General features: G+C 54.7%; 7 protein-coding genes across 7 annotated transcripts; 2 read left to right on the top strand and 5 right to left on the bottom strand.

Annotated features, from left to right (window-relative positions):
• Window positions 1-1,134: 1,134 nt before the first annotated feature.
• Window positions 1,135-2,408, top strand: CMQ_6506 (26S proteasome regulatory subunit rpn-8; the record flags this gene model as incomplete). The annotated part of the gene is made up of 3 exons (XM_014320192.1): window positions 1,135-1,324; window positions 1,393-1,664; window positions 1,728-2,408. 3 exons carry the CDS (start codon window positions 1,135-1,137, stop codon window positions 2,406-2,408), a joined length of 1,143 nt encoding a protein of 380 aa, XP_014175667.1.
• A 436-nt stretch (window positions 2,409-2,844) lies between these two features.
• CMQ_6986 (coproporphyrinogen 3 oxidase) lies at window positions 2,845-5,083 on the bottom strand (the record flags this gene model as incomplete). Its single annotated transcript, XM_014320672.1, has 3 exons — window positions 2,845-3,507; window positions 3,658-4,803; window positions 4,862-5,083. 3 exons carry the CDS (start codon window positions 5,081-5,083, stop codon window positions 2,845-2,847), a joined length of 2,031 nt encoding a protein of 676 aa, XP_014176147.1.
• Window positions 5,084-6,277: 1,194 nt separating this feature from the next.
• Window positions 6,278-6,808, bottom strand: CMQ_6825 (autophagic death protein; the record flags this gene model as incomplete). Its single annotated transcript, XM_014320511.1, has 3 exons — window positions 6,278-6,329; window positions 6,397-6,614; window positions 6,719-6,808. The coding sequence occupies 3 exons, from the start codon at window positions 6,806-6,808 to the stop codon at window positions 6,278-6,280; spliced, it is 360 nt and encodes a 119-aa protein (XP_014175986.1).
• A 1,178-nt stretch (window positions 6,809-7,986) lies between these two features.
• Window positions 7,987-9,177, bottom strand: CMQ_6920 (Ras GTPase; the record flags this gene model as incomplete). The annotated part of the gene is made up of 5 exons (XM_014320606.1): window positions 7,987-8,117; window positions 8,183-8,263; window positions 8,336-8,725; window positions 8,960-8,972; window positions 9,157-9,177. 5 exons carry the CDS (start codon window positions 9,175-9,177, stop codon window positions 7,987-7,989), a joined length of 636 nt encoding a protein of 211 aa, XP_014176081.1.
• Window positions 9,178-14,056: 4,879 nt separating this feature from the next.
• CMQ_6894 (chromo domain containing protein) lies at window positions 14,057-18,358 on the top strand (the record flags this gene model as incomplete). The annotated part of the gene is made up of 1 exon (XM_014320580.1): window positions 14,057-18,358. The coding sequence occupies one exon, from the start codon at window positions 14,057-14,059 to the stop codon at window positions 18,356-18,358; it is 4,302 nt and encodes a 1,433-aa protein (XP_014176055.1).
• A 208-nt stretch (window positions 18,359-18,566) lies between these two features.
• On the bottom strand, window positions 18,567-19,775 carry CMQ_6985 (peroxisomal membrane anchor; the record flags this gene model as incomplete). Its single annotated transcript, XM_014320671.1, has 1 exon — window positions 18,567-19,775. The coding sequence occupies one exon, from the start codon at window positions 19,773-19,775 to the stop codon at window positions 18,567-18,569; it is 1,209 nt and encodes a 402-aa protein (XP_014176146.1).
• Window positions 19,776-19,998: 223 nt separating this feature from the next.
• On the bottom strand, window positions 19,999-20,616 carry CMQ_6518 (uncharacterized protein; the record flags this gene model as incomplete). Its single annotated transcript, XM_014320204.1, has 1 exon — window positions 19,999-20,616. One exon carries the CDS (start codon window positions 20,614-20,616, stop codon window positions 19,999-20,001), a length of 618 nt encoding a protein of 205 aa, XP_014175679.1.
• Window positions 20,617-20,823: the final 207 nt, after the last annotated feature.

Raw genomic sequence — 20,823 nt, 5'->3', positions numbered from 1 at the left:
GATAACAGCGAGGATGTGGAGAAGGAGGGGAGACAGAAGAGAGAAATAGGGACAAAGGACGGAGGAATTGGAAGAGTTGTGAGGAGGACGAGGTATGGCAGAGATATAAGACGGAGCAAAAATGTCAAAAGTTAGAATAGCAGCACGGAGGATGGAGCAGCAGTAGTGTGGCGGAGAGCAGGTCGGGAAAAAAACCGCGAAAAATGCGATTTCGGGGTAGAAAGAGCCAGGTTTAGTGCAGTGCGTTGAATAAGACCGCTGTAACTCCACTGCGGACAGGGGGCAGTCCTCCGCAATAGGCCCCAGTTCAGTGGCAGTGGGGGAGCTTGAGGTACCGTGGCACAGCTCCAGGGTACTGCCGGCCGGTTGCAGCACCGGCAGAGTACATTACGGTACTAGAGGGATACATGGCCCCGCCCGCGGCTAATTCGCGTGCTCCAGTCATCCGAGCTCTTCCACAGGGTATCTTACGTATCTTGAGTCGTACTCCGTAGCACCTCCTCCACGCCGAGGCACTACTACGTGGAGTATAGCTCGCCCTTTCGTGCTCGTCCTGGGGGCGGTATCTCGTGTCTATCATGTAGCCAGGTCGCTCTCTCGCTCTTGTCTTTCCTTCCAGCCATACGGGTGAAGGGACATCAGCATAAGACACGCTGCGGAGCAAGCTCATGCAAGCCGGCCGATTTTCGTTTACAGAGTAGAGCCGCTATTATTCTACATCCATACAAGAGGACATGGCTTACGCAGCACCGTCGTTCTTTTCTTTTCCCGGAAGAGCAGGGCAGCAGTGATCCATCGTAGACTGGAGACTGCTTAGAGGCAGAAAGCAAAAAAGTGACAAGTCGCGATGGCAGCGTCGGACAGTTCGCCATTAAGTCACATGGTGTTCCACGTGATGTAGTGGTGGGGGTTGCTTGGTGTGGCGCCTGTGGCGGGCAGCGCTAGCCCAAGTAGGAATTCACCTCAAGGGCAGCGGAAAAGGCAGCCTCAGCAGTACGACGCCTTTTGGAAGGAGAACGTTGGCTTCCACACTCTGGTCTGCCGCCAACTCCACATCGTCACCTTGACCACCACAGCGTTTTCCGACCACAACACGCTCCCACACATCCTGACAGACGCAGCCCCGCCGCAGCCATGCCGACGACAACCGCCGAAACGCTGTCGATTGTGACGCGGAATGTCACTGTTGCGCCACTGGTGCTGCTCTCGGCGGTGGACCACTTCAACCGCAGTGCGGCGACCAAGACACGAAACAAGCGGGTGGTGGGCGTGTTGCTAGGGCAGAACGATGGAAAGATTGTGCGGGTATCGAACAGCTTTGCAGGTGAGGACTGGCCGTGGACATCTGGCTTTTGGTATTGTGCTGGGGACAGGAGCTGACAGGCGAGCCAGTGCCGTTTGAGGAGGACGAGAGGGACCCATCGGTGTGGTACCTGGACCACAACTACATTGAGGCGATGAACGACATGTTCAAGAAGATCAATGCGCGCGAGAAGCTGATAGGGTGGTACCACTCGGGACCGAAGCTGCGGGCATCGGACCTGGAGATCAACGAGCTGTTCAAGCGGTACACGCCGCACCCGCTGCTGGTGATTATTGACGTCCAGCCGAAGGAGTCGGGCGTGCCGACAGACGCATACTTTGCCGTGGAGGAGATCAAGGATGTATGTTTTGGAGCGCCGGCACAGTCTATATGTGCTTCCCCCCCCCTCAAACAGTACTGACAGACGCAGGACGGCACGACGACATCCAAGACGTTTGTGCACACGCCGTCGATCATCGAGGCGGAGGAGGCGGAGGAGATTGGAGTGGAGCACCTGCTGCGCGACATCCGCGACGTGGCCGTGGGCACGCTGTCGACGCGGGTAACCAACCAGCTGCAGTCGCTGCAGGGCCTGCATCACCGGCTGGGCGACATCCAGGCGTACCTGACGAAGGTGCTGGACGGCCAGCTGCCGGTCAACCACGCGATCCTGGGCAACCTGCAGGACGTCTTCAACCTGCTGCCGAACCTGTCGACGCCGACGAGCGGGGCAGCCGGCCAGACGGGCCAGCCAGCGTCAGGGCAGAACGGCACGTCGGCGCCGCCGGTCAAGGGTGATGGCGACCTGGCGTACGCGATGAGCGTCAAAACCAACGACCAGCTGATGGCCATCTATCTCAGCAGTCTGATCCGGGCAATCACTGCCTTCCACGACCTCATCGAGAATAAGATCCAGAACCGACAGCAGCAGGAGGAGAAGGACGCGGCCAAGAAGGACGGCGAGAACGGCTCGGCAGTAACGTCAGCAGCAGGCGGCGGCAAGGACAAGGACGGCGCAGAGAAGAAGGACGGTGGCGACGCCAGCAGCGACAAGAAAGACGGCGGCGATAAGGCGCCGAACGGGACGGCCAAGGAGAAGAAGTGAAGAGGACGATGCAGCCAGGCAAGGGAAGCACGGCAAAACGTCAGCCCTATAGCACTTTTGGCACGCCGAGAGAGAAGCGTTGCCATCACTGTTGGGAAAGCGGTAAAGACAAAAAAGGAAAGAGAGAGGCCCTCTGTACGATTTTCCCTCACGTTTGCCACGGGTACCTTTTTTGTTTTGAAAGTTTCATGCAGGCGTATAGATATCTTCGGAACAAGAAGGAATGCAGTGGCGGGGGACGTCTAGGACCGAGTCCTGTCCAAGCCATGTTAGAGTCGTACATGAGTGCAGAGACAAGTGCTAAAGCAGTAGCTGTACTGCGTATTGATTTGGCGAGGAGTGTACGGAGCGATTTGTCTACTATGTACTCCTTATTACTGACATTTTGTCCTGCCACATCACGTCACGTGTTCCTTTCTCCCAGCAGGACCCGGTTTCAGTGGACGCCGGCAGCGACGCCAGCCAGCACCTCGGGGCCGCAGCCGTCGATGGCGAGGACATGGGGCCGCAGTGCCGGCCATTTCTCGGCCAGGAGACAGGCCAGCAGGTGTCTGCAGGGTGGGATGGAGAAGAGGGTGAGGTTGTTGTCGTCGACGGTATCGGTGTCCTGGTCATTCTGGTCTGCCGGGCTGTTCCGGCCATGCTCGCCGTCGGTGTTTCTGGTGGTCTCTGCGCCGGCTGCTCGCAGCGCAAAGTATGCACATGTGCAGTGCCAAGCACGCAGGTGGACGACGTGCGGCGTGTCGCCCAAGACCTGGTAGAGCGGAAAGGCGGCCTCGCCTGTCGAGTCTGTCGTGGCTGTTGAGCCGTACCGCACCACCCGCCGCCGGTCCAGCAGGTCCAGGGCCGGCAGCAGCATGGCTGGGAAGAGGACGTGCAGGGCCGCGAGCAAGGGCCGCTGGCTAGCGGGCATGCGGGCGAGGGGATTGCCATCCGCAGACGGCTCCCTTCTTCCGACGTCATCGCCATCGTCGTTGTCCACCGCAATCGCGCCAATGGACCGCACCAGGTCGACAAGGAGACGCTGCGGCGATGGCAGCAGGCCGCGAGAGGAGGCCATGGTCAGCACATGAGGCGTTGGGACCGTGGCCGATGGCGTCTGTGTTTATGGTTGTTTGGGGATATTATGTCATCGACTTCAAATTCGGGGTTCTCTTTTCTTTTTTTTTTGGTGCAAATCTACCAATCCAACCCTCCACGCTCGACACCCCTTTTTTTTACGTGCTATCTCTCAAACACTATCCTACACCCATTCACGCGGCTTCCGCAGCACGTCGACGAGATGCTGCTCACGGCTGTCGGGCTCGGGCTCGAACATGTACTTCCAGCTGGCGGTCAGCGGCAGGCTCATCAGGATGCTCTCGACGCGCGGCCCGGGCGTATTGAGCCCAAACGAGGTGCCGCGGTCGTGGACAAGGTTGAACTCGACATAGCGGCCGCGGCGGATCTGCTGCCACTCCTTCTCGGCCTCGGTAAAGGCCATGTCCTTGCGGCGTGCCATGATGGGCGCATATGACGGCAAGAAGGATCGCAGGCCGTCCTGCACAAAGGAAAAGAGGCTCTCGCGATCAGCCCCACAGCTGTTGGCGTTCTCTTCGTCGAGGTCGTCAAAGAAGATGCCGCCAACGCCGCGGCTCTCGAGCCGATGCTTGTTGCGGAAGTACTCGTCGCACCACGGCTTGAAGCGCGGCCAGTAGTCCTTGTTGTGACGGTCGCACGCCTCCTTGAGCGTCTTGTGGAAGTGGATCGCGTCCTCGTCAAAGAGGTAGGATGGCGTCAGGTCGGCCCCTCCGCCAAACCACCACGCCCCGCCGTCCGACTCGCCGGTCTCGCCGCCGCCCGGTGCTGCCGTCTCAAAGTACCGGTAGTTGAGATGCACCGTCGGCGCCATCGGGTTGCGTGGATGCACCACCAAACTCAGACCGGCCGCAAAAAACTCGAGCGACTCTGGCAGCCCCTCACCGTTGCTGCCGCTGCTGCTGCCGCCTAGCTTGCTGTGGTTTGCCCGCATCCGCATGATGCCTGCCTTGGGCAGCGTGCCATACACCACGCTGACACCCACGCCCGCCTTCTCAAACACCACCCCGTCTTGCAGCACACACGTGATCCCTCCGCCGCCTTCCTTGCGCTGCCATTCGTCCTGTCGGAAACTCCGTGGCGCCGTCTGTCCGTCTGCCGAACGACCCTCCACCGGTCCGCCCACGCTGGCCACGCCGCCGCTGTTCTCAATCTCCGCCAGCCCCCGGATGATCACCTGCTGCTGCTCCTTGATGAACTTCTCCATTCGCAGCCGCATCGGCGACTGCTCCGTCACCACGCCGCCCGTGTCTCGCCGAATTTGCTCGTCCCGCTCTGCTAGCGACGGCGAGTCACATCGAATTGGATCTTGTGAAGCCTAGAGCCCGTCAGCATTTGCCGCTCGCAACCAAGACCGATCGCCAGAAGAGCCTCACCATGTTGTAGAAGAGCAATGAGCTGCCCGCAGCAACTCCAATGGCCGCGGCCGCTGCTGCTGAACCGTTAATGGCAGACTGTGGCGCACTGACACGGCTCGAAGCAATTGTTCTCCGGGCTGTCGTAATTGTGCCTGCTCCGGTTCCTCTCGTGCCAATTGTCCCTGTCACTCTCCGTCTGCTTTGCGCAAGCAGACGCAGCATCCGTCCCGACGCAGCCATGGCGGCCGGCCTAATATAGGCAGGATCCGAAGCTAAAGCAGGCGGCCAGGAGTCCAAGAACTGACAGGTCTCCGACAAGGTGACTGGCCAATGCGAAAATGGGCAGAGAAACCACACGATCCTATCGTCACCGGTGCGGCCACTTTTCGTGTCTAAATGCCTAACTGGCTGCCTGCTTCCGAATGGTGGACCCCGGCAAGATGTACAAAGCCGGCAGCACTTGGGCGAAGGTGACTTTTTTGGGGAAGCTACCCTGGAAATCGAATGTTTTTCGTTGGCCGCCGTCGGCCTAGAATCGCTAAAATGGAGTGAGGCTACATGGCCTCAAGCGCAAAGTATCGTACAATCAGAACATGTCTTTGGGCGATATCATACGCTCGTTGTATGCGAATATGCAGTTAACCGATCTCGTACCTGCAGAACGTCATAGAGCCCACATGAAATCTTAATCTTGGGGACCGACGTAGGCGCGCATCAGAATACCACGTTGTAATAAGATATCATATCTTACAGACATGACCATCTGCCATCCATATAGGGGGAAAAACATTGTTCTAATAAGACTAAAAGTAGACCCTGCGTCGGCGGGAGACAATGTTTAAAAAATCAGGCAGAACGGGCGGAAACAGACAGAGCCTTGCACATGCCGGTATCGGAGACGAGATGCGAGCAGCGAATGAAGAGATGCCAGCATAGAGCACAGTTCTTGAGGCCTTTCGCCCCTGGCACTCCCCAGCATTCGTCTTTCCGCTTGACCCGAGTTCATCCTGGCCGTCGCAACAGAGCTGAACGATAGAGAATACTCCGGCACTCAGAAGTTGAACGAGGGAAAACTGTTGTGATCACCGATGCCTTTACCGGTCACCCTGCACTATTCCACAGGCACCCATGGCCCTTCTCTTCGCCCACCTCCGGCATCCCGAAATCTACCATAGCGTCGTCTACCAGTAGAATGCCTGCCAGTAGAGGATACGCCATAACAAAAGACAGGACGATGATGCCGTATCGGACAAGGACGCAAGGCAGCTAACGAAATCCCTCGAATCCCAACGCCAAAGGTTCATTCATTTCACAGACAATCCATAACAGACGCGATACAAACAAAACAGGTAAAGCGACAGATAGAAACCGAAGCATAAAAGCACGAGAGAGGCTAAGAGGACGGGTGGTTGTCGCGTGTGACTGACGCAGCGCTCAGGCGTCGACGCCGAACGTGTTCTCGCCCGAGTACTGGATGTAGAGGAAGCTGTGAAGACAAGGTTAGCATCATACAGTAAAACGCAACTTAAAAAGGGGGTTCGTGGGTTTCGTACCCGTCCTCGTCCTTGTGCTCTTCGTAGATGCTTGACATCAGCGCCGCTGTAGGCGGCAGCGTCTCGTCGACAAAGATAAAAATGGCCTTCTCGGGCGCCAACTTGATGCGCTTGCGAATCACGTAGACAAACTGGCCCACGGTCAGGTCGGCCGGTACCAAGTACTTCTTCTTGTCGATGGTTGCGATCTCGCTCTTCTCGATCTTCTCGCAAATGACCTGTGGGGCTTGAGTCAGCGACGCGTTCTCCTAACAACGTTGCGCCAAACGGAAAAGAACAGAAGCGTGGAGGCAAGAGGGAGGAAGGAAAAGGAGAAACGTACCGGAATCCGGTCCGCGTACTTCTGGCGGATGCGCTCGGCCTCGGCCTTGCGCTTCTCAAACGGATGCTCGTCCTTGAACTTGGAGCGCATCGTGGCGGTGTGGTGGCGGATAGGTTGTGAGATAGTCGACTATTGACGGGGAGGACGCGCGATCAAGTTTCAGACAGCAGCCGACGCAGGAACAGAGACCAAAGGACAAAAGATGATGAGTGCTTTCGATGAGTGATGACGATAAGAGGGGAGAGGAGCGACGATGGTGCAAGTTCGCTTTTGAGGCGGGAAATGGTGGTCAGGTGATACAGGGGGATGACGAGTTGGCAGCCTAATCAACCAGGAAAGGTGGGGGAGGGGAAGGGGGACGATCCATGCGCAGCATGCCGGCTGACTCGTTCGTCGCTGCTATTGCATCCCACACGTGACCTTCATCTCGGTACAGCGTCAGCGCAAGTGGCAAATCCAATCTCCTCCATCCCAGCTGGACAAACGTCTCAAATTACGGAGTACCCGGGCTAGAAAACCGGGCCACCAGACCTCTGTACGAGTACGGAGTAGTCTTTGCACAACTCATCTTCTTCCACCGCCCTTCGTTGCACTGGAAGCATCCCTGCAGAGACATCGCATCGTATGCAAGGCGGAAGACGGAAGATCAGAGGCAGCGGCTACCAAGTAAACGGAATGCTTTGATTGGCCACTGTTAATGCCAGTCACCTGGCTAGTCTACTACGGAGTATGTACGTAGTAGCAGCGCCTCTCCGCCCGAGAATTAAATTAAATGGCCTGCTCTGCCAGGCTCCAGTCTAATATAGCTACGGCACAAGAGAGTGGACATCTTCACATCAGTCTATACATGTATTGTTTACATTAATCTGCAAAGGGGTGGGCAGGGATGTATAGGCATTTCCGTAGGTTTACCACTTGACAGTTCATTTGATTACCTAAGTTAAAGACGTGAACGGGACAAAAGAGAAGTGCGTTTAAAACGTGGATAAACACCATACTGACATCAAAGACGAAAAGCGAAAACTGAACAGGCAGAAAATCGACAAAATAATAAACCTGCCAAGGAGACAGTATCGTAACGGCGACAGACAGAGCCCGAATGCCTTCTGTCGTCCCTCCTTGGGCAGACAGACATGCATATCGTCGCCGGCCAATCAATACACGGTACACCATGGATCGAGTCCCAATCCCTGTGCCCAATACCATACCACCGCTATGTCTCTTCCCAAGAACGTCCGCCACGCGTGGATCATGGCCGAATGGACCGCTCAGCAGCACCCACTCTTTGCCGTCGCGTCCTCGGCCGGCTTGCTGAGTGAAATGTTTGTGCCTGCACCAATCGTAGCCTGGGCGCCGTCGCCGCTGTCGAGAGCCTTGCTTGACACAATGCGGTAGATCTCTGTCGGAAACTGCTTTAGTAACATGTCCCTATGGCCTCACCGCCTCAATTGAGATGGAACCTACCTGTCAGGATGTTTTGGAAGGCAAGCTCGACGTTACTGGCGTCAAGGGCCGAAGTCTCGATGAAGGAGAGGTGGTTTTCACCTAGTGACAAAGACAGGTTAGAATGACAAAAGCCGCAGGCGCCCCTTTGTCAGTAGGCAGACGTATACGTACTTGCAAAAGCCTTGGCCTCCTCTGTGGGTACGGCCCGCAGGTGCCGCAGATCGCTCTTGTTTCCCACCAGCATGATTACGATGTTCGCGTCAGCATGGTCGCGTAGTTCCTTTAGCCACCGGGTGACGTTCTCGTAGGTCTGGTGCTTGCTGATGTCATAGACGAGTAGGGCACCGACAGCGCCGCGGTAGTATGCCGAGGTGATGGCGCGGTACCGCTCCTGACCAGCAGTATCCCAGATCTGTGCCTTGATGGTCTTGGAGTCGACCTGGATGGACCGCGTGGCAAACTCGACACCGATGGTGGACTTGGAATCGAGGTTGAACTCGTTACGCGTGAACCGGCTGAGCAGGTTGGACTTTCCGACACCTGAGTCTCCAATCAGGACGACTAAGGAATGAGAGCGACATTAGCACAAGAACAGCGTGGGCAACCGGCCATGTGTCAGCAACGGCGATGCTGGTAGCAACGGCGGTAATGGCGACTGCAACCGCCTCTTTCGTATTGCAACCTGTCCATCCTCAGCTAGTCCGATCTTCCATCCGCCTACCAAGGCTGTCACAGATAGAACTTGGAAGAGTGGGCAGCTCGGTCGCAGAGGTAGCAGCGGTGGTGCGTTCTCACCTTTGAAGAGAAACTTTTATGAGAAGCATAGTCAGCAAAAGCGCTTCTTCTAGGAGAGAATAAGATGCATCACGGCGATCCGGAGGTCCAGTTGCGGCGATGTGGCAGCGGTTTGAAGCTCGTGGCCAAGACACAAGACAGCAGAAGGGCGGTGGAAGAGAGGGGCAATCCGGGAGGAAAGGGAGGGATCTGCTCACATCGTACTCGTCGTTGGCCATGGCGGGTGGTTAGATTTCGATGGATGTCTAAATAGAGGTGTTGAGAGATTGCGTGCGGTGCGGAGGTGATGCGACTGAGGTTGGCGTGTGGCGAGGGACGTGTATCGTTGAAGCTTTTGCAATGATGGGTGGTCGACGGGGATTAACGAGGTTCGGCCAGGTGTTGTCGTACGGAGCCCCTACCAAAAGAAGGGGGGGTCACCGCCTGTAGGCCCATAAAATTATTATGAACTATACCTAATTCGGAAAACGCTCAAAACCATCATCAGTGCTATGCTTCACCTTCTCCATATTTTTTACCAATATTTGAATCCATCATCTATTACTGTATACCATATAACATCCCTTCAATCCTTCATGTAATATGGTTCTGTGCATTATTTTTTTCATTGATGATATTCAAACTTCTCTTTGTTCTTTTGGAACATTAACAAGCTTACATTGATATCATAATTATTATACATTCTTGAGTGCCTCTTCACCTATATAATAAGTACTGATTTTGCCGGCAGAAATGGATAACGGTAATGGTCTCGTTCTTTTAGTAAAGGCTTCCGTATTACGGAGTACTCTGTATTTTAATAGAAGTCTTGCTGCTGCCTACAGAGGCTGATTTATGAGTCGCTTTTCGTCATCCTCACGTGCACCTCTTCGTTTGGCTAGGACCCCTCACCAGGCACGGAGTACTTCACACAGTTAGTCCGGTTAGCCTTCCCTCTTGAGTACATTTTTGAGCCCCATTTTCTTCATTTACTCTGGACGGGAGTAATATTCCTTTTTCCCCCAATATATGGAGACAGAGTAGAGGGAGTGGGATACTGTACGTAAAGAACGGAGTACGACGTACGGTTTCATGTGCTTGCTTTTTTTAAATCAAGCTATTATTGTGTGGAAAAGTATATTTTATTTATATTCTTTTTGCCTCTCATCTGAAACAGTCCCTCTAGATTGAACCCATCCCGTTCTTATTTCGGTTTGTAAACACTTCTCAGGTGGAAGCAGGAATAGGTCGAGACCTGCTAAATGAAACGACTGTTCCAAGTGTTTATCTCACCTCACAACAGCCCATTGCCTTAGAGAGGAAGAAAAATTATCTCCGTTGTTTCTTTAAACTTGCCACAGCCAAAGGCAGGGAGCTTAAATTTGGTTTGATCAGATAACGGTCAGCTTCTAGACGAGACCTCGGATTCTTATATTTTTTTGACTTCGTAGGGACACCGACATGGAGATAGGCATGTGCTTCTTTGGGGCTCAGCTCTCTATTTTTATCTTTGGTCTTTTTTGACTCTTAGAGTGATCTGCAATTTCTTTGCTTGCCAAAGAGATAAGGTATAGATACAGACATATATCTCAAAAAACCATTTCCGGTGGCGACTTGAGGGTCTTCTAAGTGCAAAGTCATAACCTTGATACAAGTATTTGTTTCGTCGAGGTATTCCAACATTTTGTTCAGGGCCGGTCGTTGTATTCGTATTTGAGCTGCTGGTGATTGAAGAAGTGGCCATACTTGTGAGATGCTGAGACAATCTGAGAGACGGGTGTAGCTTCCTTTGTGTTCAGTCCTGAAGAGAACATATACCTTGCAACCCAGGAAGAAAAATTGTTTTTCTTCACAAAAAAACACCTGTTCATGATCCTCTTCGCCTAGTCTATGTCAACTTTTCTGGGGGTGTCGAACCACCCCTACTCTCGTAAGATACGTCGGAGCACGTACAAAATCACCCCGGGAGTTGGCATCTGAGATCGCAAAGAATTGTGACAGCATTGAGGCTGTTTCGAGGCGAAATGCAGACGGGTCTCATTCTCGTAGCCCGGAAGAACTGGTTTGGTGCACCTTATCCCGCATTCAGGACCCCGCCCATGCTTTGAAGTACATTTTGGTTGATTGGGTTACATACACCTTACTTCTTGAGTGTTCTGTAGTCGGTTTCCTCCTTGCTGCCTTTACAGTACACCTTTGTAAAATTGGCTATATACATGTACCCCTGGTGTAAGTTGTATGCGTGTCTTCAAAGTATGACTTTTCGTCCTGCTAATTTAGATTCGTTGGTGCAGCAGCACAATAAACATGTTGAGCAGTCCATGCCACATCGCATGCATGGCAATACCAGCGGTAGTACTGGAAGCGGCAACAATTCACGCCTTCGTGGCTTAGCCCCTCCAACGTTGGAGATGTATTTATTTGGAGTTGTAGTCCCAACATATATCGATAACTGAGTTACTGAGCCGTCAAGAAAAGACACGTTAAGCATCTAAAGGTAAACGTCATGGAACTCTGGGCCATCCTCCTTAACCAGCCTCACCAACAGGCGAAGCTTTTGAAAATATGGATCCAAGCAAATTTGAAAAAGGTTAGCACCTCGATCCTACGAAGAATTTGTGGTAAGACACTTCCTTGAATCACGTAAGCTCACCCACCAAAAGTGCACATCTATCAAGAGTTTTGCAAGCTCAAGTACTCTACCGACCGACTAAAGGTGCAACGCAGCATGCACAAAGACTGCAGCAGGTAGTGCAGTGATGGCCGCGAAGGAAATCAACTCGCATGCTTGAGAAACTCATTCGAGATACCGAAACAGAAGTGAAATTTGTCTCAACATTGCGTTATCGGCATCAGTTACGGCGATTTTGCTATTTGCATAAAGAAGGAAATGCAAGGTTAGACGTGGGTTTCAAGATATCTGTACTGGGCATTCGGCTGCTTAAAGAGCTGTACATGGAAATTGATGAAATATAGACTGCAAGAAAGCAACTCTTACAACCCTGCGAGCCAATTTAGCTGATGCAACTTAAAGGCGATGTACTCACTTTAAGTTTATCGATACCTCGTCTGCGGGCCTGTTGGAAGGCACTGGCACACGCAAAATTGCATCACGGTCGCGACATACAGGAATCCAAGCGAGTCATACATATATCTGAGGCCTGAAGAATATTAACATCAAGGTGCAAATGTAGGTGTACCTCCTTAATCTAGTGCTGATGGCTGCGAGGTGAAAATTGTCGCCTTGGTTGCTATACAAGACATGGAATATAGATACGAGCCTCATTCTCAGCAGAACATGATTTTAATATGCGCCAAGTCGCGACTGAGGGTATGCTCAAGTTGTGGACATCCACTGAAAGAAATGAAGCAACATACATATCGAGCCGTAAAATCATTCGTGTGATGCTAAGGCTTTTTACTATGTCATGTTTTGCTAAAAAAGACTGCCAACACTTTTGGGACCCTCATTAACCAAATTTCTGTCCGTGGACAAGTTTGTAGAGAAATCGAGGTTTGATTATTTTAAGGATAATGCTAGCCGCTGTCAAAGAACCTGATCAGTACAGGTCGATGACATGTTGCGTTATGAACACATGAGGAATACGAGCCGGCCATATTCCAACATGCGCAATTGTCGCTCTGAGATACGTGCTCTGAATTACGTGCTCTGAATTACGTGCTCTGAATTACGTGTTAATATATCCCAACAGCTGAAGATCAAGGGTTTTCGCTTTTAGTCGTGGTCGACACTACGAAGTACTTCGTGCGTGTCCGATATTTACGTATAAGTGGAGCGACATATTTATTATTAGTAGCATTTTGTGGCTATCAATATAGGAACCTCAGGATAAATTTTTTCAACGTCTGGCTCTGTGGTCTAGTGGTACGATTCATGTTTTGGGTTTCCATCATTTGGAGCAACTACATGAGGTCCCGGGTTCGATCCCCGGCAGGGCCCTCATTTTTGCGCTTATAACAAACACTTAGCAATATGGGAGGAGGCATTGATAGTTTACTACGGAGTACTTCGTACGAAGTATCTTGTATACGGATTTTACTTTTTGGGATTGTTTTATGTCAGATATAGAGTACTCTGACTCCGTACCTAGCGAGGGTATCCCACTGTAGAGGCCGAAAATTTTGCAGCTACAGATTAATCAAGGTGGGGTCGATAACTACGATATCTTACTACAGAGTACGACCTCTGCTAGAAGACCTCGCTGGAAGAGGTAGAAAGGACAATTGGTCCGGTCGAGAAAGCGTTGCGTTCACCCAACGAAACTGTGTAGCTATGCCCCTCATTCGGCCCACTACAGACTGTTTCAGAGCTATCACCGTAAAGGAGTAACGCTTGCTAGGTCACATTTGTATGGAGTATGGAGTAGAAGACGGAGTACAAAAGAGCGGTAAATAAAGGGGTGTAGGTGAGATACTCCGTAGATACATAGGGGTCCAAGAACTGATATATACATATTACGTCCCCCATACGAGTCCTCCGTAACCGAAAGCAAGAGAAAACTTGCTACTGCGTACAGTCATCAGTGTAAAGCCGGAAAACACATAATCTGACAAGAGACCGGTATTAGAACTATTGGTTCTAATATGCGAAGTGTCAGCTAAAGTAGCATTGGACATGTATCTAGTCGAAGCGGGCTCTTTGTACTTCGTGATTGTTGTCAATTTACGGAGTGAAATTCATGGATATCAGAGTCCATATACGCCTCTAGCACAAAAACAGACATCCCATCAATAAAGAAAATTCAAGCTAGTCCACAAGCTAGACATGGAGTGCACCCAGTTGAAAGAAGATAAGAAGCAAGGGACGGTTGTGCCTTCCGTTTGCATTACTTACTGAATCGGGTTAGGAGACCCCACTTTGCGCAGCCTGAGATTGAGCATTTACATACATACGTCTTCGATTCATTTGACAGTTGCGCTGGCAAACTACAGGGAGCAGTCTTGACCTCAACCAGGCAAGCTGATAAATCGTGGTGTTACAACCCAGAGAATAGTGGACGCTTTATGTTATCGGTCATCTCATGCGCGCTTACAATCTCTGTTGATGCTCTGACATAATTCCTTGTGGCGCGTGTTGCGCTTCCTCGTGAGACTACAATGGCTACGGCATCCATGCAGGAGGACAGGTTGGAGGCCATTTCTATTAGTGACGACGACGACGATGATGACAACATCTCACTCACGTCCACCGTCGATGAGAATTTGGCTTACGATACTGAATATCTAGTAAAGGACATTCTGGCAGAGAGTGAGACCAGCACTGGCGGGCGCTCATACTTGGTTGAATGGGCGGACTATGAACTGCAGCACTGCACATGGGAGCCGGAAGACCAGATAGGTGCCGAGATCGTCGACGAGTTTTGGCACAAACAGAGAGGGCTCCCGGACTACAAGCCCTTTGACATTGAGCGGTACAATGAAGCTGTGAGGCGATGGACTGTGCGTCACAACAGGCGCAATCAAAAGCGAAGAAGGCTTGGCCTACCGATGACAAAGCTCGATAATCCATCTTTGGTAGAGGAACAGGAACCGTTTGACACGGCCGAGGAGTCAGACACGCATGAAGAAGCAAGCACGAGTCCTGCGAGAATCGCTGGTGAAACGGAGACACCCGAATTGAGGAAGAGGACGAAGAATAAGCCAGATGCAGCTGCCACAAAAAGCACGCCAGCCGTCCAGACGGCCGCTCAGGCGAAGAAGCCAGACCGGGCTACCGATGGTGCAAAACAGACGGCCACATCACAGGTCAGAAATGTGGACAGAGCACACAAGAAGCCGTCAGACTTGGTAGAAGGTCCATCTGGGCTGACAGCGAGGCGGAAGATGACCGAATCGGCAGCTACCAAGACGGCAACAGCGGTGAGTCCGACTATCGGCAGGACGGCCGGAAAGGCCGGAAGGGCCGGCACGACACCTGGCCTGCTAGCAAAGGCGAGGACAAGCACTGCAAAGTCGGTAGCTTCTGGTCCTACTGAAAGGGCGTCTTTCTCAGCGCGAAAATCGGGTGCTGCGAGTCGTGCCGCTGTCGTGGGCAATGCGTTTATCGACGGCAAGAGGGTGCGCAAAATGACGACCCTCGAGACGGCCGTGACTGATTCGTCGCGAAACAGCATGCTCTTCAACCGGCGCGTCCGGCGAATTGCAGAGCTCCGAGAGCGTTCTCGCCCAGACGGTGCCATTGAGGCAGGCGTGTTGTCAACGAAGCTCTTTCCCATCACACAGGGCCCAGTGCTGTCCAGACAGCAGCAGAGAAAGCAGAAGCAGACGGAGGCTACGGCCACCGCAGTTTCCGAGAATGGGCCCGAAGACAAGGCACACGATGACGGAGAGGCGCTACAGAAGGCAAAGAAGCGGAGGACGGTCCGGTTCATCGTCAGCGACAGCAGCGACAGTGACAGTAATGATGGCGGCGGCTGGGACACACCGGCCGAGGAGGACGTGTCTTTCGGGGACCACCACAGCCCAACACACGGAGCTGACCTGACGCGGCAGCCTGGATCGCCGATGCACCCTGTACCAACGCATTCAGTGGAAAGCACATTGTTGCTGGGGCCTCGGAAGAAGCCGATATCTGTGTATATCAGCGGGGTGGTACTTCCTGTAGCCATCTCCGGCATTCGGTTTATTGAGCTGCCGCTGGCTGAAATTCTCGGAAACGAGCCCCTGCACTTTGAGCATATCGTCCTGGCCGAGTCATTGGTGAAACGGTTACAGCAAATGCACCAGGGTATGGTATTTCACGGCAATGTGGCAGCGACAGCAGCTGCCGCGAGAGAAGAAAAGGAGGACGAAAGCAGTGGTGGAAGCTCGACAGCAGCGCTGGAAACAGCTGCTGAACGGCTGCGGACGATGGCGTCGGGACTTTTTCTGTCTCGGCCGGGGACGGGTATGCTTCTGTACCCCGCACAGAGCGAGGACTGGAGGGATGAGCTGTTTGGATTCCCGTTGCTGGCAAACACAGCGAACGCACCCCTGCGGTGTGTTGCATTCCGGATGCCGATCGACTTTGGGCCGTACCTGCGCAAGCCATCGCTACCTGCTGATGCTGGCTCGCCCAATGTCGATCCGGTGCTGGATGTGCCAGAGGGAATGTCCAACCGCGAGTACCTGATGCAGACGTTCTTCCAGCTCGACCGCGCGTCATATCTTCCGCTGTTTCCCCAATACGCGCAACAAGCACAGGGGGGCGTTGGGCGCAGCGTCTTTTTCATCTTTCCGCCGTCTCTGCTCTTGTCCATGTACCAGATGGCAGGGTGGGTGCGGGTGGTCGATTCGGCGAGCAAAATATACCTCTGTTCGCGCCCGGGAGCGTGGCTTGCCTTCCAGGAGGCGGTGACGGGAAAGAAGAAAGGCACGGAAAAGGAAAAGAATGAGACTGAAGCCGGGGTGGTGGTGATACACGAGCTGGCGACCTGGTCGGTGCGACGATTTTTTGGTATCTGCAACCTCGCAGAGGGAGAGAGCTGCCGGATCTGGTCGCTATCGCAGTCGATGATACTGCCAGCACTGTTTCCATCGGATGGGCAGACAGATTTTGAGGAAGGCCGGCTGACGCGGCAGCCAGGCCAAGTGTGCTGGACCCAGCTGTTTCCCCACGGCATGGCAATCCTGGTGACGCCGAGTTTCCTGGTGGCAGAGCCGCAACGGGCGTACGATCTATTTGAGTGGTTCTTTCGGGTGCGACGGCTGGCACCGGGGATAGCGTTCCAGCTGGTGACGACGTGTGACTTCTGCAGGTTTCTGGAGGTGCTGGCACGAGAAAAGGCGCGACAGCGAGAGATGATTCTGGCGAGCCGACAGGCTGCATCGCTGCGTCTCCGCGAAGAGCGTGCTGCTCAGCTCGGGCTCACACACGACGTGTGCGAGTGCCGGTTCCGGACGTGGCTGCTCGTGCGAGAAGCATTGCGGCAGTACGAGCGTCCGGAGGGCTGGGTGTTCCGGCGCCAAGACGACGGACCGATTGTGCAGATGCCAGCAGCGGTGGACGGAAACGACGAGCAGAGCCTGGTCAACTACTATGCTGAGTGGGCGACCCGGCGACTGGACAGATTCCGGGCATTCTACGTTGTCGGGTCAGACCAAGCCGGCGAAGGAAGCATAGACAGCGTCAAGCGCAGAATCCCGATACCGACGTTTGCAGCTGACACGAAGATCGATCCGGACTCGGCGTGGGGAGTGCCTGAAGAAGAAGGCCCGTTGCAGGCAGCAGAAGCAGCAGCCCAACAGAGCCCGAAGCCGAGTGTAGACCCGAAGCTGCCAAGTGCGACTTCGGTGGTGCAGGGACTGACGTCCTACTTGATGCAGTGCAATTCAGGGCCGGAGTTCTGGCGCTTCTACGGCTTCCCGGTGTTGTGGATGGATGGCGCGGAGTCGGTAGCATTTCCGATGCACGGCTACAAATGCAGCATCTCGGACTGGTTCAGCTATTCGTGGTCGTTTCTGACTAGGATCCACAACTTCCGCAGCTATGTTGGCCTTTTCTTCACGCCAGACCACGAGGACGCAGGAGAGGGACAGAAACAGGAGCATCCGGCTAGAAGGGAGTACGGGCGCCATGCGTGGGTGGCAGTCTACCGGCCAGAGCACGCGCACAAGCGGCCATTCCGAACGACAGAGATCATCATCTGGGACCTGCGAGCGGCGACACGATTGGCTGGCATGACAGAGCTACGCGAGGAGGACCTGACAGCGGCACAGCAGAAGCTGATTGGGTACGTACGCCAACAAGGACCAGACAAAAACCCGGGCCTCGACCTGGTGAGTGTCTGGATCGGCAGCCAGCTCTTTGACCTTGAGAAAGGAGCGGGAAAAGAGGGAGAGCCGAGGCCGCAGAAGCAGGCGCGCTTTGTGCAGCCGGCAGCCGATGACAGCGAGCTGCACGTGACGATGCAGTATTTGGACAGCCTCGTGCGGTCTTTCAAGGACGTGCTGCCGGCGACGGCTAATTACCTGCAGGAGCGCGGATACCGACCGGTGCGGATGCGACGAGAGACCAGAGGGGCTGATGGCAGCAACGAGACAAAGGCAACCGCGAAAACGAAGCCGAAGAAGCGGACAGAGTCGTTTGACGAGAGCGACGAGGGCGGAGAGGCCATCGACGATGGGGGGCCGGCCGGTGACCGAGTCGTGATCCATCCTCCACGCGGCCACAGCCAGCAGAAGCAGCAGCAGCAGCAGGAGCAGCAGCGACCGGTTCGGCGGTCTCGCTGCAGCAACGCCCTGTTTGAGGCCGTGCAGAGAATACGGCGATTCGACGCCCAGGCGACGACAATGTCGTTTGTCTTCCGACCGACGACAGAGTGGTATGGCGAGCAGATGGAAGAGGGCCGCGGCTTTGAGCATCTGCACGTCGTCGGGTCACAGGCCTTCTTCCGTTCTTTCGGGGGGAAGGGGCACTGATGGTTGAGGGCAAGTGTTGGGGCGAGTGTTGGGGTAAGTATTGGGAGCGATTACAGGCCATCATTACAGTGTCAGTTGGCAGTGCTATTCGTGCGTTGGGAGTTGAAATACAGTGTGCTCGCTGAAATTAGTTGCTATAATACGCCACCGGGTCTGTCCTTGTTTTGTCTCGTCATCTCCTCGTCTTCTATACTGCCCTTCCAGCACCCTATCTCGCTGTCGGAAAGGTCCTCGTGGTGAGCAGAGCACCCTTGACGCGGCGGATATTCTCTTTGGCCCGGCGGATCTCGTCGTCGGGCTCGTTGCGCGTCGTCTGCACGTAGCCGGGGTACCTGTTGTTGGCACCGGCAGCCGCGTCAGCACCAAAGACAAAAGACGGCCGAGCCAGCTTGTCGACATCGCTGCGGAGCATGTCTAGGGCCGTCTGGGTCTCGGCCAGCACGTCGTCGGGGCCAGCCCAGTCGTCGCAGAGCCGCTTGACCTGGTCGGCCATGCTGGCGAGGTGGGCGTACTGGGTGGAGGTGGAGATGGAGGAGGAGGAGGAGATGAGTGCAGTGGAGGCAGTGTGTGATGTCGTTCTGGATGTCATTCTAGATGTAGATGGAGACGTCTGGACGCTGGCATCGCGCGAAAAGGCGGCCGTGATCGGGTCGGGCGAGTCGGACGCGTCCGAGGCGTTGGGAGCGTCCGAGGCCGTCGTGCTGTGGCCGTCGCCGTCAACAGAGCCGCCGTCAGGACCAGACCGGTTGTTGTTCTTTCCCGTCTCCACATCCGCGCCCACGACGGCCTCCAGCGCCCGCACGACACGCGTCAGGCCGTCACGGGTAGTCGCCTGCAGCTGGCCACGCGCGTCCGCCAGGGTACCGACCATGGGTGCCAGCACCAGGCGCGCGGTGCCATAGATGAGCGAGGCAGCCGCAGCGCTGCCGTAAAGGGTGGCCGTGAAGGCGGCGGGCGTGACGAGCGGCGGTGGTTGTGGTGGACGGGCAATAAATTCGGGATAGGTGACGATGAGAGGTGAGGAGGAGGTGGTGGAAGAGGAGGTGACAGATGGTTCCTTTGTCGACGGCTGTCCAGACGATACCGGCACCTGTCTAGTCGTCGTCTTGACCTCAGGATCAGTTTCCAGCTCGTCCAACACCTCGTCGATCTGGGCCGAAGAGAAGCCCTTGGCAGCGAGAAAGGCTGCTTTGCGGGCCCGGGACTCGTTGCGGACGGCTTCGTCACGCAGAAAGGCACGCGCCCGCTCGAGCGACGGGGCTACAGTTTCTGCTGTGGGTGTTGATGGCGATAGCGATGGTGATGGTGGTGTTGTTGTTGATGCGGCTGTGGATGTTAGTTCTTCCGTAGATGAAGCCGATGTCGACGACACCTCTTCTTGGTCGACAGGCGCGTCGCCCTTTCCGTCGGGAGCCATGGCTGATGGAGACCAGAGGACGTGTCAGGAAGCAGATGCGATGTATCTTACTCCGTACGTTCGACAGAGGACGCGGAACAGCACGAGCTTCTCGTAGTCTGGGGAACCCGCAGCCTCGGCCTGTTGGCAGCGGTGGAGTGGCACGGGGATGTCTCTGCCTGAACATCCAGGCACCAACGGCAGCCGCTTTAGTGCATAATCCATCGACAGCAGGCTAGAGACGCTAGAGCTTGCCAAACACGACATCGCACTCGACTGCAGCAGCCAACCATCGGCAGCTCTGCGCGTCCACACGGCCAACCGATCCAACGACGAGCCGCAGCCCTCTCAGACACGGCCTGCAGCACCGGCACACCTGTTCGACAGAGACGACTGCCGCCACACCATTCCACGGCCGATCGTCCTCGCTGTCGCGCCTGTCGGAGCTCGCACACGCTCCCCCGTCTCCATCTGGTCGTGTCCACAGAAAGGGTGCGGATTCTGCTCTGAACACTGGTGAGTCTGGGAATGGCGCCACCACAGATCGGCTGCTGCAGCAGCTGCTGCTTTTGACGGTGTCGCCGTGCTTGTGTGCTGGTGTGCTGTCGTGTGGACCAGCTGGCCCGCAAGGCGAGAGTTGGCGCGGCCACAAAAAGGACGGAATGACATCCAGCGAAAAGGAAGGTGCCCGGCACACAAAAGCCGCCGCCTCATTGGCGTGGCCGTTCAGCCAGCTCTGGCCGTGAGAGACGTGGCGCCCCGTGCGTCTTGCGTCTTGCGTCTTGCGTCTTGCGTCTTGCGTCTTGCGTCTTGCGTCTTGCGTCTTGCTCTTGCCCTCTGCTTGTCGCTCCTCTCGTTGCATTGCATGGCAGATCGCCTCCACTACATCGTCTCACCCGGCTTCAGAAAGCTCTGGTCGTAGGCCTGCTTAGTATGGCTCTGCACCGATCCCTCCTTCGTATCACGGCTTACTGCCCCACCTTTCTTGACCTTGCTTTTCGCTGCTGCTGTCGAGCTTCTCTTGCCTCTGGCCTTTTTCCACCTCATCTCCCCTGCTGTCTCTCGCCAT

Source organism: Grosmannia clavigera, assembly GCF_000143105.1.
Source record: "Grosmannia clavigera kw1407 unplaced genomic scaffold GCSC_108, whole genome shotgun sequence".
NCBI classification, from domain to species: Eukaryota; Fungi; Ascomycota; class Sordariomycetes; order Ophiostomatales; family Ophiostomataceae; genus Leptographium; species Leptographium clavigerum.
Note: the sequence above shows the minus strand (reverse complement) of the source record. Positions and strands in the feature narration are given on the sequence as shown.